General features: G+C 34.3%; 3 protein-coding genes and 2 non-coding genes across 5 annotated transcripts; 2 read left to right on the top strand and 3 right to left on the bottom strand.

The window, feature by feature from the left end:
* Positions 1-1,056: 1,056 nt before the first annotated feature.
* Positions 1,057-1,128, top strand: Trnah-gug. The gene has a single exon. It is a non-coding gene; the product is annotated as a tRNA-His (tRNA).
* Positions 1,129-1,646: 518 nt separating this feature from the next.
* Trnah-gug lies at positions 1,647-1,718 on the top strand. The gene has a single exon. It is a non-coding gene; the product is annotated as a tRNA-His (tRNA).
* Positions 1,719-2,098: 380 nt separating this feature from the next.
* Positions 2,099-3,907, bottom strand: LOC105453249 (transmembrane protease serine 9-like). Its single transcript, XM_011695040.1, has 5 exons — positions 3,799-3,907; positions 3,503-3,665; positions 3,122-3,392; positions 2,815-3,033; positions 2,099-2,491 (listed from the first exon to the last, which is right to left on the bottom strand). The coding sequence occupies exons 2-5, from the start codon at positions 3,610-3,612 to the stop codon at positions 2,375-2,377; spliced, it is 717 nt and encodes a 238-aa protein (XP_011693342.1). The 5' UTR covers positions 3,613-3,665; positions 3,799-3,907; the 3' UTR covers positions 2,099-2,374.
* Positions 3,764-4,714, bottom strand: LOC105453257 (mucin-5AC-like). Its single transcript, XM_011695049.1, has one exon. It carries the CDS (start codon positions 4,712-4,714, stop codon positions 3,764-3,766), a length of 951 nt encoding a protein of 316 aa, XP_011693351.1.
* A 5,366-nt stretch (positions 4,715-10,080) lies between these two features.
* Positions 10,081-15,571, bottom strand: LOC105453247 (nanos homolog 1). Its single transcript, XM_011695036.1, has 4 exons — positions 15,293-15,571; positions 13,232-13,454; positions 12,078-12,221; positions 10,081-11,023 (listed from the first exon to the last, which is right to left on the bottom strand). The coding sequence occupies exons 1-4, from the start codon at positions 15,408-15,410 to the stop codon at positions 11,020-11,022; spliced, it is 489 nt and encodes a 162-aa protein (XP_011693338.1). The 5' UTR covers positions 15,411-15,571; the 3' UTR covers positions 10,081-11,019.
* Between the last annotated feature and the right edge of the window lie 226 nt (positions 15,572-15,797).

The raw sequence follows: 15,797 nt of genomic DNA, 5'->3' as shown, positions 1-15,797 counted from the left end.
ACATTATATCTGATCGGAAGCGCCGCTTACTATCCCCATTTTATCGTACGCGAGAAATATAAATGACGCTATTTATCACTTGAAAAGAAGTGCTCTACAAAAATAAGGACAAGTTGAGAAAAAGACTTATAAAAATTTATTCGCGAAATTGAAAAATCATAATATTTAAGATTGGCTACGCAATTAAAAAACAAATCGTTTCTGTTCTCTCATAATTCTTTCGCAAAAGAGATTGACGAAGCTATTATTTGTATATTGCATTATTTTCAAGAATGAGTACGACCACAACTCGGAAGAAATTGCGGACGTTAAAATATTCTGTAGTAATCCTAAAGATACCATCACTGGCAATAATTATAATTAATTGTTAGCAGGAAATCATGAATACATAGGTAATTAATTAAATAGTTATCATCTTTATTCAAAATGGTGTTTTAAAATGTTGATAAAACGCTTGGTAATATAGAATTGCAAATACATAATTTAATGTCGCAACATTGAAATATGTAAAATTGTGCTTAATCTAATTGTAAGATCTATTGTCTCGCATTGTTTTAAAACGTTCATATTGACTTTTTCGATTTAACTTTTCGACGAAATTTACATTCTCGAAAGATATATAAAATAAAAAAACTGTAACTAAGCAAAGTTCAATACGATAAATGCTACACTTGTACGAGCATAAATATTGTCATTATGTTATCATTAAAGACTTTGAACTCAGCGAAATTGCGCTAAGAAAATCGTAAATATGTAAAATATAATTAATATGTAAATACAATAATTACAGAAAATACTAGTTTTTCAATGTTATACATAAAAAAATATTTCTAAAAAAACATTTATATACAGAAGCAATCAAAATATTAATTTTTATATTAAAAATCTTACATTATTCTCAATATACGCAATTATTTTAGTACAAATAATTTAATATATTATACGATTTATTATATAATCAAATGAAATACACCTAATATATATAATTATTGGAGGATTGTTACTGGTAGAAGTCTTGTGCCCGATTCTCCAGTTCTGGAGACAGTTCTTCCAATAGCCGTGATCGTCTAGTGGTTAGGACCCTACGTTGTGGCCGTAGTAACCCAGGTTCGAATCCTGGTCACGGCAATGTGAATAACATTGTCACGGTGGAAGTTTTTTTTTTGTTAAATTTCACATCAATTTGAGATTTATAGCCATGTCAAATTATATGCTTGAAAAATGAAACACATCATTGTATAAAACAATTTATGGATTTTTTTTTGTTCGTATACACGTGTTCCACGTGTCTTTTGAGAATAGCTGTCATTACTCTGTCAACTGACAACTGTCTACTTCTAGAAATACTTCTAGAATTTCTTAAACTGGAATGTCGAATATATGATATAAAGAATTACAGAGATAAAAAATATTTAATGTATTATATATATTATATAACAAAAATATATAATTTTGCAAAGCTTTTGCAAAATTTTATAACTATTCTCACTATACACAATTATCTTGTTACAAATAATCGCTGTAATAAGTATTGTTTATTAATCCCCTCAATCAAAGTATATAGATATTTTATTACTTGAAATTTTTCTATTTACCAGCGCGAACATTGTGCTCAGTTTCCGAATCTTTACTCAATTCTTCCAGTAGCCGTGATCGTCTAGTGGTTAGGACCCTACGTTGTGGCCGTAGTAACCCAGGTTCGAATCCTGGTCACGGCAATGTGTATAACATTATCACGGTGGAAGTCTTTTTTGCAAAATTTCTATTCACATTCAGATAAGTCGCGCAAGCTCGAAACGTTTGTTACATTTCAGAGAGATTTGCATTTCCCTAGGGCGCAGCTTCCCTAAGGACGTGTTTGCTGATTAGGCTCGGTATATTATGCAAAATCGTGTTCAACTTCATAGCGAATAATTTTTGAATGTTTTATAATTCGAAATATGTACGAGAAATATTTGCTTCGAAACTAGGACAACGATGCGCTTGACCTACGAGTCTTTCCCACGCTCATCGTGCCGCGATAAGGTTTGTGTGTTAAACAAGTATCGATACTAGCTGAAACAAATATATTCAGATATTCGTTCTCGGATTGCGTTTATGCAATCTCAATCGCATTTATTACCTCACTGTATGACGAGAAGACTTAACGAAATACAAATTGCTTGAGCAAACTAAGATACATAAATAACGCAGAATAAAGTATATGAGATTAAAATACTTATCATATTTTATTATTATTAATTATAATAATTTAATAAGTTATACGAATGATATTAGCGTTCATAAAGGGCAGTTCGCAGTCGTTGGAGAATTAAAAATATATTAGAAATATATATCTAATAAAATTAGAAATATTAAACTATAACATATGTCACTATACGCCGTAAGTCGCGAATTGTTGATCTATCCATTGACGATGTTGTGATACGCTGGCGTACACTGCTGGCACATTAGAAGCTCCGCAACCAATACCCCACGAAACGATGCCAGCCTGAAATAAGAATATATTCAAGTCTTTTTTGTTCAATATAAAAACACCTACAAGCTTGACTCAATTTAGTAACTGCGTTTCAATTAAAATAGCAAATAAAATTAATAGATATTGTACAGATATATAAATAAGAATTTAAAAACGCTCAGAAAATATTACTGATTAAAAGAATATAATGTGTATGAGGACGTAGTCACGCGGATTGTTTAAAACAAAGGGAAATATTGGAAGAATTAGAAAGAAAGCATTAAGTTTTGTCAATTGTGCTTTGCTCACTGTTCTTTCTAGCATATAGGAAATATTTTTATTATAATCTAGTTCACCTGAAAGAATTGCCCCGTCGAGGCTTGACAAACCAACGGTCCACCGCCGTCGCCACGGCACGTGTCTCTATTCGTTTCGCCGCCGGCGCAGATAAACGATCCGTGCAGTTCAAAGTACAAGCCCAATTTCGTGCTTCGTAAACGCGTCTGACAATCGTTTCGATCGACGATAGGAAGATTCACCTTTCGAAGCTCGGCTTGATATTCCCCTTCCGGTCCTAAAACGTGATTGTGAACGAACGCCGATTTTGATAAACTAAAGAAATAGTAAATTAGGAAAGTCCGTGAGCTCACTTCGAGGCTCATTGAACGAATTGCTGCCCCATCCTGTCCCGTAGCATCTGGTCCCAGCCGCGAAAACTGTGCCTTGTTCGGGAAGGCAAATCGGCATGACGTTCGCACTGTAAGTGACTGGTTCTGCCAAAACGAGGACAGCTACATCGTGGAAAAGCCCGCCGCTATAATACAACGGATGTACAGCTATTGTCAGGATCTTCGCTTCTTGAATAGGCAACGGCTGAACATTATTTTCTAGGTTCCACTGTCCGAAGCGTGCGATCAAATTCTCGGGATTTTGACTATCGAGAAATTAAGATGAAAAAAAAATAAACATATTAGAACAAAATTGCAAGAGACGTTTTGAAAAGTCGAGTTTTAGACGTTTCTTACGTCTTTTGCTTACACGTACTTTACAACGCAATGAGCGGCAGTGAGGACGGCCCCGTTACTGACCATCGAAGCACCGCATTGGAAAATGTAAGAACCGCCGGTCGCGGACTTTTGGAGAAGCGCGACCATCCATGGAAATTCAGCGAAATAGGTTTTCCCGGAATCAGGGGGAAAAGGTTGCGCTGTAAGCGATTGCTATCATTATTCGAACAATGGCCTACAGTACGGCTTAAATATACTAAATTTTTATATTTCACCTAGACATAGTCGCGCTATATCGTTAACAAATATAACAACTATACAGTTTATACTTACGCGGCGCATAACTATTGTTCGGTATACCACAAGCATTTTGCGAAGTCGAGCGATTGGGTAGTCCGTTCAATAGCTCTCGAGATGAGGTGCCGGGGTTGCCCTGAAGATTGATACCTGTGCGCCGACAGCACACTTCGTCCGCCGCCAAGCACAACGTGAATCGCGAATCAATTATACCGAGACCGTCCGGACTGACCGCGTTCCCTTCAGAACACAGCCAGGTCTTTATGCAGTAACACTCCTGCGACGTACCCGGATTTTTCAACGGGCCCAGATCCGTAATCGACGCGCGTGGCGACGTGCTCAGACTGCAGGACGGTATGTTCGTCGCCGTGCAGATATTTCCCTGTGACAAGACCTCAGAGAATCTGGGGTCTATCATGGTACCACCGCCGGGCATCATGATGACCATGCAGGTGTAACATACAGTGACGTTGCCGCATACAAAGCACAGTTGCGTCTGCCTAGATGGTACGGTCGTAACTGTGGGTGGTATCGTGGTCACCGTAGTCGCAGAGCTCGTCGGTGGCTGCATCGTATTCACCAATATCCTGCAGCAGATCAGGTTGCCGGGGCACAGTCCGTACCGCGGATCTATTACACCCTCGCCAGAGATGGTGACTATTCCATTAGGAGCGCATTGCGATATCAGTACGCAGATGCAGTTCGGAAATATTGTTGTTGGTGCCGTAGTTGGTGCTGTAGTTGGTGCTATAGTTGGAACAGTTGGAGGAGGTGTTGTTGGTGGTGCAGTTGAAAATGTTATTGAAGGTATTGTAGGTATAGTTGGTATTGTAGGTATAGTTGGAAGTGTAGGTATAGTTGGAAGTGTAGGTATAGTTGGTATTGTAGGTATAGTTGGTATTGTAGATATAGTTGGTATTGTAGGTATAGTTGGTATTGTTACTGTAGGCATCGTAGGAGCTACTGTGACATTTCGCGGATAGCAGCAGACCTCCAAATCCCCGGTACACGGCCGAGAACTGCACACAATTATGTTAATTCTCTATAACTAAAGATTTCAGAGAATTTATTTTATCAACTAACTTAAAATTATTTATTAACACATTAAACAATGAAGGGCAAATGAGCCAAAAGCTGGATGGTTGGTAGCAAAGAACAATATATATTTCGAGAAGGATCCAAACGTTTCGGCTTACATTAAGCCATCCTTCGTAGATCATTACAATTTAAATATTTAATATAAAATCACAAATTTTAAAACATGTTTACGCAGATATTTCTGATATTCGTCATACATCGCAATTAATATAAAAATAAACATTTAGTAAATATGTTTTTATTCTTATATTAATGGCAATGTATGACGAATATCGAAAAAATCTGCTTAAATATGTTATGAAATTTGTGATTTTATATTAAATATTTAAATTGTAATGATATACTGAGGATAGCTTAATGTTAGCCGAAACGTTTGGATCCTTTTCAAAATATATATTGATCTTTGCTACCAACGCCCAGCTCTTGGCATTTGACTTTGATTGTTTAATGTATTAATTTTTAATTTATTGAGCCTAATAACGTTGCTTTAATTTAAAATTATTTAATAATGGCGAATTAAATATAGCACTTAAAGTGTATAATTTTAAAGAAAAAATAAAAAATTAATCTTAAAGAATTTAGAATTAAATTAAATTTAAAAAATTAAAAATCAATATGGTCATATCAAATAAAAATTAGATAAAATTAAATAAAATTAAAATAATAAAGGCATATAAGTCTAACAAGCTTAGCAGTCAAAGTGGACAAATAATTACCGATAAGAGAGTAATATTGATTATCAGACTTTGATGATTAACTCACATTGCCCGCACGTCGATTACTCCGAATCCATCGGTGATGATAGTCTGATTACTGTCGCATAGATAGAAAGGTACGCAGATGCAAGTTCTAGCGGTGGTAGAAGTAGTGGCAGCAGTAGTAGTAGTAGTAGCAGGAACAGTAGTAGTAGTAGTAGCTACAGTAGTAGTAGTAGTAGTAGTAGCGATAGTAGGATTGATCTGATCTAGCTTCTGATACTGATACTTCGGTTTGCACTTGAGTAGATGCAAAAATACAGACGATGAATCGGTAAACGGTACGTTCCGATTTAGAAGGGAGACTGTGTCCCTTCGAATCACGACCGGTCTTTCGACCTGATCGAGCCTTTGATTCACCCTTTCTGAAGTAATCGCGACGCTGATCACCGTCACGATAACAGCTCTTAGCAATACGTAAAATCGCGACATGACGACGTGTCGTTACCGGTGGCACGCTGTCTATTGAACGATTTTTTAACACGAGTGCGCGTTTATGTATACAGGATGTGCTAGTGTTTCCCGGGTTTATGGAGAACGTTCAGATGCAGATATGAAGCTAATAGCGTATATTACCTTTTGTCACAACGACCGATTTTCGAAGCTAAAATAGCGACGCGTTATGGAATGTGTTTAAAAATATAAAAGGCAGGGATTTGCATTAAAAAATAAAATATTTAGATAATTAGATATATAAAAATTGCAAAACGTCCGCTATACATACAATAAAAACAAATTCAATCGACGATATATTAATAATAACTGTTCACTGATGACATTAATAATTTTTTTTCATATAAAATAAAATATAAAAATTGTTTAAAAATATAATTGTAATTGCACAATTATATTTTTATATTTTTGAAACAAAAATTGATCGATTAAATGAATACAAATGAATTTATCCGATAGCAGACATTTGAAATAAACAATGCAATATTAAAATTGATAATTTTACGTTTAAATAATCTAATTATAATTCTGCCGTGTGCGTGTATGTGTGTGATGTGTGAAGGACGATTCGTTCAACTGATGAAATACAAAGGATATGACCTACTTAGTCGATAGCCGACATCAAAAATAGCGTAACATCCTTGCAAGTTAAAATATATATAGAATTTTAGACTGCTCTAACTACATCTTTAAGTAATACAGTTATTAAATTTTAGTGAGATAGTGAATATTGAACTTGATAAAAAAATGTAACAATTATGATATAATAATTCACTTTAATGTTGAATGCCAATTAATTCACAGTAAATTTTTAAATCTTTGATTCAAAAATAATAAAACAATGTAAAAAAAAATAGGTCACCGCCAAATGAATTATCAAACTGATCTATGTGCGCAATTATACAGATACCACAAAAGATATAGTCACGCAATACGTAATGATTTTTCAATCTGTGTATAAGGGTGCAGAAAGTATTACACTAGATTGATACACTAGATTACCTTGATAAATTCTATTGTTACATAACACGTTACTATTGAATGAAATTTAATAAAGAGCGATATATCATTGTGAGAAAAACACACCTTTCATTCAAATACATATATTCTATGAATCATAATTAAACATAATATTTTGTACAAATCAGTTAAATAATATATTAATATATGGCGGAAGTAATAATAATTATCCTTGGTACAAATATTTGGAATCGCAAGATGATTATTATGACAATATGTGCAAAAATATAATGTTAAAATACAAATGACTACAAAAAAGGCGAGTCCAGACTGCAACAAGATTAATTCCGAATAGGCGGAAATATAATACGGCGAAGAGGAATGAGAGATACAAAGAGAATAAAAATCCGAAAGGTCATTCATTGAGTTATACATTCGCGCGATTTTTTTTTATAAGTACAATGAAGCTTTCTTGGGTTCTGCGTAAAATTTATAATTGGCGAATTCTAACACTCGTAGGCGGGAACGCTTAAGTTGGGTGAACCTCGATCGACATCGGAGGCGGCAAAATAAATGCGGCAAAATTCGGCAAAATAAATATTTATACAATTTTGTCAAAAGTGCAACTAGACACTCTAGATTTTACCGGATCTGTTCAAAATAAAATTTTTCTCATTTCCTCTCTCTTCGAATTTTTGCCCACGTTACAATATGAAATCTTGTTTTTACGTGCTCCTAAACCGTTATCACCTGCTGCTGCTCTTAATCGCGAGTGCTACTGCACGGTCTCGGATTACCGTGTAACGTCATCTCGCGCCTCACTATGAATCAGTCCGGTGTATTATGACGGCACCGTGTAGGAACGGCGTAATTCTAAACTTCGGCCATATATAAGGTACGAGACGCGCATCTTACAAAAGTAAGCACTTAATCGCACTATTAAATAGTAGTAGGCCTCATAATACAAGTTAGAACAATACTAGGCTCTAACATTTTAGAAATGTAACACTTGGCACTCTATATAAATCTTAATTTCTAGTAGGAACATTTTGTAATATTTTTATACACTACTTCTAATACTCCCGCAAAAATGGCGATACAAAATTGAGATATTCATCGCACTGTCTTTTTATTATACTCAAAGATGAAGATTAAAGAGGCTAATGTTTAAATAACTTCCGCAAATTTATTTGCGGCAATTGCATTTGTTTGACATTTAACACATTTAACACAATCGTTATTTACATCACGAGTAATTATATAAATCACACGATCTTTAAAACATTTAATTTCTCTCTCAAAATCAATTTCTGTGCAGTAGCACTCGCGATTAAGAGCACAGCAGTAGATGATAACGGTTTAAGAGCACGTAAGAACTAGATATCATATATTCTAACATATGTAAGAAAAAAGGGGAAAAATTTCAATTTGAACAAATTCAAGGTAAAATCTAGCTTGTGTAGATGTACGTTTTACAAAATTGTACATTTATTTTGTCGCAATTTACCGCTTCCGATGTCGATCGAGGTTCACCCAATTTACGCGTTCCCGCCTACGAGGTATTGAATCCGTCGATTATAGATTTTACGCAAAACCCAAGAAAGTTTCATCGTACTTATCCCCAAAAAAATCGCGTGAATGTATAACTCGATGAAACCTTTCGGATTTTTATTTTCTTTGTATCTCTCAATCCCTTTCGCCGTATTATATTTCCGCCTATTCGGAATTAATCTTGTGCATTCTTTATTCATACTTAAAATTAATTTTAAGAGAAAACTGAAATGTCTCAAAGTGTGATTTAATAATTACTCGTGATGTAATCTGTTAAATGTCGCAAACAAATTTACAGAAGTTATTTAAACATTAGTCTCCTTTATCTTTAATCTTTATCGAGGAATTGAATCAGTATGTACAACGCTAAATTAAGTTATCCTTGAGTATCACAAAAAGACAGTGAGATGAATATTTCAGTTTTATTTACAATATTATTTTTATATCGTTACAATGGATAACAATATATAAGCGAACCGTGTCCTTTAGTGAATCTTGAGGAACACCAGGAAGAAGCGTCGCGAGTGGGAAAAAACGTGCGTTTTTCACGGACTGTCAAGTCCGCGAAGCGAAAGCCAGCTGTGTGTACAAACACGAAGAAGCGCGATCTTAGCAGCAGCTCTTGTTTCGACGGCCTTGACAATATCGTGATGAAACCGACAGCGACAACATCTCGTATCTAATGTTCCCTCTAAATAGCGTATTAATAAAGCGCATAGAATATACAGAATTGACGGATAAAGTGTTATATCAATGTACGAGAGATAATTATGCGCACATATTTAATATCTGTCGCAAAAGTTACACAGATTTTAAATTTAGTTACCTCAAGTCTAATACCTCACTTTTATCCGTCAATTCTGTATATCGTAGGCCATTTAGAGGGGATATTAGATACGAGATGTTGCCACTGTCAGTTTCATCACGATATTGTCAAGGCTGTTGAAAACAAAAGCAGCTGCTAAGACCCACGCTTCTTCTTCGTGTTTGTACACATAGCTGGCTTTCGCTTCGCGAATTTGACAGTTCGTGGAAAACACACAACGTATTTTTTCCCCGACAACACTTATCTATATGTATATCTATATCATAAACTATATCTCATATATCGTACATCATAAAATATAAAAAACTAAACATTTCAGCACGTTAAGGCACATGTTATCATCACAACTCTTATTTGAATATAATAATATATGTATATATATATATATATTTTGAAAATTAATAATTTCATTAACAATTGCGCGAAGTAAGATGCAATCTTGACGTAAATCACATAATTGTCGAAACGTTCTGTTGAACGTTAAAATGAAAAATAAATAAAAATAAATAAAAATAAAGATGCGTGCGTCCTGATTGCAAAAGTTTGGTGTTGACTTTACGCTACGAGGAAATAAATTTTCAAATTGTAACTCGCAAAGTCCATTTCAAATATAAATCTTGATTACGAAAGGCCGAGTGTTTTCTAAAATTATAGAAAAAGCGGCATATTTCGAGAGATAGATAACACTTTCATGATTTTTTAGATATCAAGACCGCATTCCAAGAGATTTTTAAAACAAGTTCAATCGATAAGTGAAAAAAAAAAACGAAGTCAATTCATAATTCATCAGATTTGTAAATGGATCTGTCGAATTGGATTTTCCTCTTTTTCTTTTATATTCATGCGTTGCTTTTTTATGCTTGATTTTCAGAAAGTAGTCTTGATGTCTAAGAAATCATGAAGGTATTATCTATCTCTCGAAATATGCCACTTTTTCTATAATTTTAGAAAACACTCGGCCTTTTGTAATCAAGAAACATATCAAATATTTTGGAAAAACTATTGCCTCCTCGGCCTCAAGAGGCAATAGTGTTCCCAAGATATTTATTTGTTTTCGTAAACAAAAATTACAATTAACTCAATTAAAGACGTGTCGCAATGACCATACAATGTATGATAAACATAACGTGTCGCTGAATCGACTCAATCGTGCGACTCTCGAAATACGCACAAACCAGCTTTCGTTCGAAATGAACGTTCATTTTATCAATATGGATTTCCGACGCATTATGAATTAGATTAAAAGTAAGAAAAATGCAAGAGGTAGAAGATTGTTTCATAGATATAACTATGTTAAAGATATAAAAATTAAGTTAAAAACAGATATTAAAATAAAAGAATGCGAGAGGTGTCGGCGGAAAATTCAAGTTTCGATCTCGATTTAGGACCGGTATTTAGGGCGTATTTGCTGAGGGTGCGAGATCACGTCGGCTCTCAGTCTTCACGTTTACAGACCAGTGTAAATGTTAAGTACGAAAAGAGGAACATTGTACAATAACCTAGGGAACTAGATTGTCTCGTTGGCACTTGGACGTATTGCGGGGATAGCCTCTGTCAACAGTTGATATCGATATGGTGCGCTCGAAAGGTGCTTGCTTGCGTTGCTTCTTACTCCTACCTATTAAAAAATCTCACTTTAGAAGATATTGTTACTATTCAAGATTTATTTGTTAAGCGAGACAGAGACAGACAGAGACAACGGAAGTGTATATTAAGAGAGGAAAAAAATGTATCGCACAAATTTTTAAAATAATATTTACTAATTAACAATGTTCATAAAATGACTTAAAAAAATTATTCTCTTCCTTTTTTGTACTATATAGATATAGTTTTGTACTATATAGATTCTATATAGATTGTTTTTATATATTTTTGTTAATATTAACTTGAAATATAACATTTCTTTCCTCACACTAGTTGAGCTAATATTTTTTTCAAAAATACATGACAGAAAAAGTCTATTAACGCGGGAGTAGGTCGCCAGACGATTTTATTCGTTTTTAATTTTGTAATTTTCAATTTGTCGACGTTATTAATGACTCATTTTTTCTTCTACAAATATTCTTTTTAATTCTCTTTTATATGTATATTAGAAAACGTAAAAGTTATTTTCCAAATTTTATTACAGCGTTTATTAAATTGTATTTATTTTAGAACAGTAATTCTCATTATTCGAACGTGCTTTTTTATGATTTCACGTAATAGCAAAGAGAAAGAAATAATATGGCTTAAGATAAACCAATTCAATGCGATATAAAATACATTCTATTATATAATAAATTTTAATATATTTAAAAAAATAATGTAAAAGATAATATATAATATATGAAAATTCTAATAAAATAAATATAAAAAGGGAGAAGTTTAATTTCAGTAGGATTGTTATAATTTCCTAATCTATGAAACTTACATTAATTTTTAATTTATTGGAACATTTTCTATTTATTTACAATTTGTTCATTAATCATTTACAATTTGTTTACTATAATTTCATTTAGAATTATTTGTACATTATTTATTTGTACCAACAGCTGAAATGCACTCGCGTGTATTTATATATTCTCTCATAAATTTAAAAAATTATTACTATTATTTTTAAAGAAAATATTACTGTTATTTCTAAAGAAAAAAAATGTTCCACACCTGCGTGGAAAATGTCAAAAATGTCTTACTTGCGACGTTTGCCTGTGGAGTTCTTCGAGTACTTGTAGACGTTCGTTGTGCTTATAGTATTGGGATTGTACGGACCCTTTGGACAGTATTTAACCGTGTGTGCCATGTCACCGGTTGCGCCACAAATTGGACATGTATAAGCCCTACCGATCAAAAATATCCATATATCATTTTCCACATGAATACAAAATATTAAAAAGAAAAGAGAAGAAACCAATTTTCTTCATATCATGTTGCACGAAATTGAAGACTTTAAGCATCATAAAAAGAAAACTAGATTATTTTTAAGACAACGCAGATTTTGTTTGTTTTTATTTCTTCGATTAAATAAAATCGTATTAAGAATATGATTATTATATAAGATTACTTAGAAAATAATTTTTTTTATATTTTAGACTATCTTTTTATACGTGATTTTTTGGATGTTATTCTTGTTTAAGTACGATAACTATTTCAATTATCATATCAGTATCATTATTGCATTCTCGTAACATAATAGCACGTTATTTTACATAAAATTCAGGTTCGAATTATTTAGATGTTATGGATAAGAAAAATTATCGCAGAATGAAAATTATGCAAAAAAAACCCAGCATATGATTGATCAAAATTTAGGTAAAAAAAAAGATAACTGAAAAGTTTTTTTTTCTTTCTGTATATTTATACTTGACACGCCTATGGTGCACTGCATGGTGCATAACCTGTGCTATTTTGCACGACTTAATTATGGATGCAGGGACCATTCTGAAGGTTCTACAAGGTCTACACTAACAAAGCTGCAGGGCCCATATATTATACTAACTTGTAAAATACATATTGTAGCCCAGTGAGATTTACGAATGACTTGGTAAAACAGAAAAACCAAAATAAAAAAGATATCTTCACATTAATTTATTTTCTGTAAATTAATTTGTTTTCTACTAAAATATGTAGGAGTGTCATCTAGTGCTTACAGAAAATATCTAAGAGGTATCTACAGAATGTTTATTTAAAAATAAAATTGCGTAGAATTGAAAAAAATTTTATAGAAAAAAAATCAAGCTAAAGATTAAAAGTATCCTCTACAGGAGATATTCAAGAAAATTCAAAAATATTTGAGACGTCTATTTTTGATGACTAAGAAAAACGGAATTAGATCTTTATTAATACTTACCTGAGAACAGGACACTCAACACGTCCTTCGACGTCTTTTAATAAGTGCTGCCGATAGTACGCCTCCTCTTCCCCATTATTTCTGCAAAACACGCACTCCGTTGGCAAGGGCTTTTTATTTTTCTTTCGCCGTGATGCGTTCTGTTTTGATACGTCTGTGTCCACATCCGGGCAATATTCGAAGTCGCGACCATTATGTCGAAACTCTTCCATCACCTCCTCAACTGCGATAAAGCATAAACGAGATCGTTCAAAAAATTTTATTGAATATAAAAGAGGAAAAAATTTTTTTTCCTGCAGTTGTAAGAAAAAAAATTAAAACTAAACGCAGTAAATCGGATGACGAGATTTATATAAGATTGCAATCTCGTCACATCAAATGTTTCATATTTTTGCCTTCAAAGTATCGAAATTATGATGCATGTAGAGGCGAACGTAAAATTCGACAAATCATGGTTTGTAAACACGCACGGCCGTTTTCGAGCTCGGCGGCTTCGAGTGTTTATCGGGACAGGATTATCGTCGTCGTCCGGGAATCGGAATCGTAAAATAAACATATCCAAGAACCTCAATAGGCTTTTGTCTCTTCGGCGATAAAATGCGCTCCCCGCAGTGTCTTCACGGCCGATGTGACGGGAGATATGTGGAGGGATGCACACGTGCGAGATGCGAGAGATTACGGGCGACAAGATGGGACCGGTAATTGCGAGAAAACAAACCGGCAAACGAATAAACATGGTTTTCTTCTTGCAACCGAGTGTATTGGTTTTTTGACGCAAGTCAAGTGTAAAGGGCACCGGGAAAATCTTAATTGCGCATTAAAAACAAAAATCCCCGGAAAATGTATATCGACATTAACGAGTCAAATATAAATCGATAACGGAAATATATAGCAGAGTAACTAATATATACGATCTTACGTTTGTTATGATTCATCTTATCGCGTCAATATAACGTTTCTTTAACGAACATTTCGTGATACAAGCAACGCGCATTCAAATCTCCGTGAAAGCGACGATACGCCGATGTGATTGGATCAATAAGTTAAATGATAAATATTCTAATGATAGAATCAGTTATAAAGGAAGAAAGTAATAAAAGGATTTATTGTTATACATTACTATATTATACGATACAAAAAATTTAATTCATATAACATATATCCGATTTTTATATGAGAAAAATTTAACTATATTATTTATACAATTTTAATTGTACGCGACAACTTTATCATTCACTACACGATACTTAGAAAAAGGAAAAGTTCTCGAAAACATTCTCGATATGCTCAGATTGTTTCTTGTAGGTTTGCCAAAATCATGTTTAAGTTCGTTTTTTTTTTCTAATCTTTTAAGAATGACTTTTAAGAAATTTTAATGACAGAATGCCTTGATAATTTTTTTGTACAGCATACGTTCTCGAATAATAAGAACAAAAGATTTCCGGTCGATAACGGAAATTTTCAAGAATGGACGTATTGTTCGACACTTCGAAGGATTTAAGAGTTACGTGCTTCTGCACACAAGGGAAAAGAATAGCGCCACAGAACCGATTTGCGACGCACAATTTCCTCTTTGAATTTCTAACATCCTCGATACCCGAAACGGTTTTAAACACTTCAGACTATATTTTTCCGTCGGAAGATTCTAAAATCCTTCCCTTTCTAACGTACATACAAACATGTTTTCTGTCTCTGCGTTTTCTTTACATTTCTATATTTAAAACAAAATAATATATTTAAGATATATTTGATTAGAAAAGTATGCGTAGTTTGACTAATCGTAAGTCAACTAAGTTAACTTGTTTATAATAAAAAAAAAAACGAAACGCGAAGAATATTCACAGAAACACAAAATCAGCAGTAAATTAGTAATTAGAGCAAACTGTGAACTGAAAGAATATTAATTACCATTCTGAAGTGACAGAACGAATTTTTGGACGACGTTAATCCACAAACTCGACAAATACCGATGCTATCCCGTAGACGCAGCGCGGTTCCTCGGCGTAAATACACTTGTAAATCCGAACGAATTCGACGGGGAAAGGGATGCGCGTAACATACCTGTCGGCAGTGGCCTTTTGTTGAGGGTGACGTCGAACAGCCGCTGAATCTCATCATTCAGACTGGGGTTGAACGGAAACAGAGAATTTTTCTCCAACATCGGTAACATGCCGCACATGATCCGCCGGACGAACTGTGTGAGAATCCGTAGCAGATTCGTCGCAAGTAGCTTCGCATGAGCTCTCGAGAATCGCACGTGTCACGTCCTCAAAGTATCGAACACTACTGACAGTACTGAGCGTACTGAGACACTGACCACGACGCACAGAGTTACTGCGTGCGACTGTCGGCGCTATTGGCTGTCGAGGACACACAGGACAGGCCGGCACGGTTACGAAGATGCTCAAGTTTGCGTCGTAGAGAGGGGGGATGACTTTCTCTCTCTCTTTCTCGTGCTTAGCCGGCGACGGCGGCGAGTTGGAAGTATTTCGCTGCGCACGGTAGAAAAAAAAAAGTATGGAAAAAAAGTCAAAGGCATCGCGCCGCGGCGCCGGTTCAAAACGAA

The sequence above is a fragment of the Wasmannia auropunctata genome, unplaced genomic scaffold, assembly GCF_000956235.1.
Source record: "Wasmannia auropunctata unplaced genomic scaffold, wasmannia.A_1.0 LD336001.1, whole genome shotgun sequence".
NCBI lineage: Eukaryota > Metazoa > Arthropoda > Insecta > Hymenoptera > Formicidae > Wasmannia > Wasmannia auropunctata.
This window is presented reverse-complemented; position numbering and strand designations above follow the sequence as displayed.

Excerpts from the sequence above, each read along its gene's own strand:
- LOC105453257 (XM_011695049.1), bottom strand. The coding sequence starts at position 4,714 with ATGCCTACAGTAACAATACCAACTATACCTACAATACCAACTATATCT.
- LOC105453247 (XM_011695036.1), bottom strand. The coding sequence starts at position 15,410 with ATGTGCGGCATGTTACCGATGTTGGAGAAAAATTCTCTGTTTCCGTTC. Across the intron at positions 13,455-15,292 it reads CAAAAGGCCACTGCCGACAG|TTGAGGAGGTGATGGAAGAG; the intron begins GTATGTTACGCG and ends GCTTTATCGCAG. Across the intron at positions 12,222-13,231 it reads GTTGAGTGTCCTGTTCTCAG|GGCTTATACATGTCCAATTT; the intron begins GTAAGTATTAAT and ends TTTGATCGGTAG.
- LOC105453249 (XM_011695040.1), bottom strand. The coding sequence starts at position 3,612 with ATGGTCGCGCTTCTCCAAAAGTCCGCGACCGGCGGTTCTTACATTTTC. Across the intron at positions 3,393-3,502 it reads GCCGCTCATTGCGTTGTAAA|TCAAAATCCCGAGAATTTGA; the intron begins GTACGTGTAAGC and ends ATTTCTCGATAG. Across the intron at positions 2,492-2,814 it reads CGACGGGGCAATTCTTTCAG|GCTGGCATCGTTTCGTGGGG; the intron begins GTGAACTAGATT and ends TTCTTATTTCAG.